The 2,021-nt window shown below is 50.2% G+C and overlaps 1 protein-coding gene across 1 annotated transcript in view; it reads left to right on the top strand.

The window, feature by feature from the left end:
• LOC101999146 (acyl-coenzyme A synthetase ACSM1, mitochondrial-like) overlaps nt 1-2,021 on the top strand; it is a 33,984-nt gene that overhangs the window by 15,163 nt on the left and 16,800 nt on the right. Inside the window, exons 5-6 of the mRNA XM_005351084.1 lie at nt 326-466; nt 1,541-1,765. Coding sequence (XP_005351141.1) covers nt 326-466; nt 1,541-1,765 — 366 coding nt within the window. The remainder of the gene's footprint in view (nt 1-325; nt 467-1,540; nt 1,766-2,021) is intronic.

Raw genomic sequence — 2,021 nt, forward strand, 5'->3', positions numbered from 1 at the left:
GAGCTCACCACCCAGACTTGCTGGGAGCATTGAACAAGTTCCCATTCCCCGCTCACTTGGGATGTGCTGCAGTACAGACGGTGCTAGCTAAGGGTTCTGCAATTTCTTAGTCCGTACATGTTTTCCCATTTTCAACTAAAGACACACCAGCCCCATTTGTCCAAATCACTCCACAGCCAGGCTACTATCTGCCGCCAGGAACACCAGTCCAGCCTCCAGCCTTGCAGCTCACCAGGCTTCCCCACTGGACGCTCCATGTTGCTTTGTTGGAAGATGTGAACGCAACAGTGTGATTCTTCTTCTCTTGCTTCAACTCTCTTTGCAGATCAGTATCCGCGGACCACAACTGTATTAATACAAAGATGAAGGACCCCATGGCCATCTTCTTTACCAGTGGGACCACAGGTCACCCCAAGATGGCAAAGCACAACCAGGGACTTGCTTTCCGTTCCTGTGTCACTTCATGGTAGGGAAAGAACACTTGTTTCGAGGCTGGGTTCCAGCTCTAAGGCAAGAGGTGTGTGCCCATGGGCATGTGGGGAGATGGTCATCTGAATAGAAGTGTCTCCATCTTGTTCCCCTGCCTCAGCCTCTGAGGGTCTGAGAGAGGAGAGTCTGGGGTCCTGAGTACTAGCTGACAGAGACCCAGGGGAACACAAGAGGATCCTTTGGATCCTATTGAGCGCTCTCACAGGAGGGCATTCTGCAAGCCACACAAGTAACAGGTTGCTGTGTCCTCAAGACACCTGTCCTGAGAGCCCCCCTCCCTTCTGTAGTATGGGAAAGACAGACATGGCATTTCTCACTAATGGAGTACCTGAAACTGAACTCCAGCAGGGCATCAGCTCTGGCTTTGAACAAAAATATGCAGAGCCCTGGTGAATCATTTCAATAACCTTCAGCTGATTGTCTCTACCCCTTACCCACTTCCTCTCCAACTGGCAATATTCAGAGCAAACAGGCTGAGCATTGATCTCTAGCTTATTAACCAGAACAGGAACAGGAGAAGGCAGACAAGCGAGAACCCCTCCTCTTCAGCTCCAGGCCATTGCCCTGTGACTCCTTGCCTCCTCCTTGCAAAGGATGGAGAGCCCAAACCAAACACTTTAAGCCAAAGAACAAATAGGAGGATGTATTGGCTCGTGGCCTAGAAGCAGTCCACAGTCACGCTTCACACATTTCTGGTTAGACTGGGTTTTCATTGTGCCATACCACCACTGTTTATGCCACATAGATGCTTCCGGAGTCCCCAAGTGTTAATCAGTGACTGATCCAGACCCAGCAAGACAGCCGAAGACTTTGCCCCAGCTTTTCTAGCAAAGGTCTAAGGGGCCATTGTCAGAGCACTGCTTTCAATGACTTCTGTCCAGGAAGTAAGGCATGGTGGAACACCTTTGGTGTTCTGAATAACTTCCCCCCACCTCCCCACCGCTCACTTGAAGTGAGCGAAAGAGGTGATTCCTTAGCTAAAAATGCTCCCCAGCTCTTGTCACCATGCCCCCATGGTGGCATAGCTGAGGCCTCTGTCTTTTGGAGTTAGCAGGGATGTGTTGAAACTGAAGACATCTGACATCCTGTGGTGCATGTCAGACCCAGGATGGATTCTGGCTAGCGTGGGGTGCGTCACTCAACCATGGGCATCAGGGGCTACCATCTTCATCCACCACCTCCCTCAGTTCGACCCCAAAGTCATTATAGAGGTAAGAAAACCAACTTCCCGGAGTCGAAACCCTCTCAGAGGATATACAGGTTTCCCAAAGCTCAGGTAAACCCATGAAGACTGTGTAATTCAAGTCGTCCTGGTTTTGAGCTGCCCACCACATGGGACACTGAAGCAGAGTCACGGTATCGGGGTCGCAATGTGAGCTAGAATAAAAGTGCATCTTTCTTAGCTATTCCGTAGATCTATAGATCAGACTTTGTGGGTAGGAAACACATAATATTCATGGTGAGAAACTAAAGCAAGGAAGATGAGCCCAGATTTCTGGGTGCTGCTCTGCTAGGGCCAAGTAGCAGGTGTG

This window comes from Microtus ochrogaster, chromosome 8 (assembly GCF_000317375.1).
Source record: "Microtus ochrogaster isolate Prairie Vole_2 chromosome 8, MicOch1.0, whole genome shotgun sequence".
NCBI lineage: Eukaryota > Metazoa > Chordata > Mammalia > Rodentia > Cricetidae > Microtus > Microtus ochrogaster.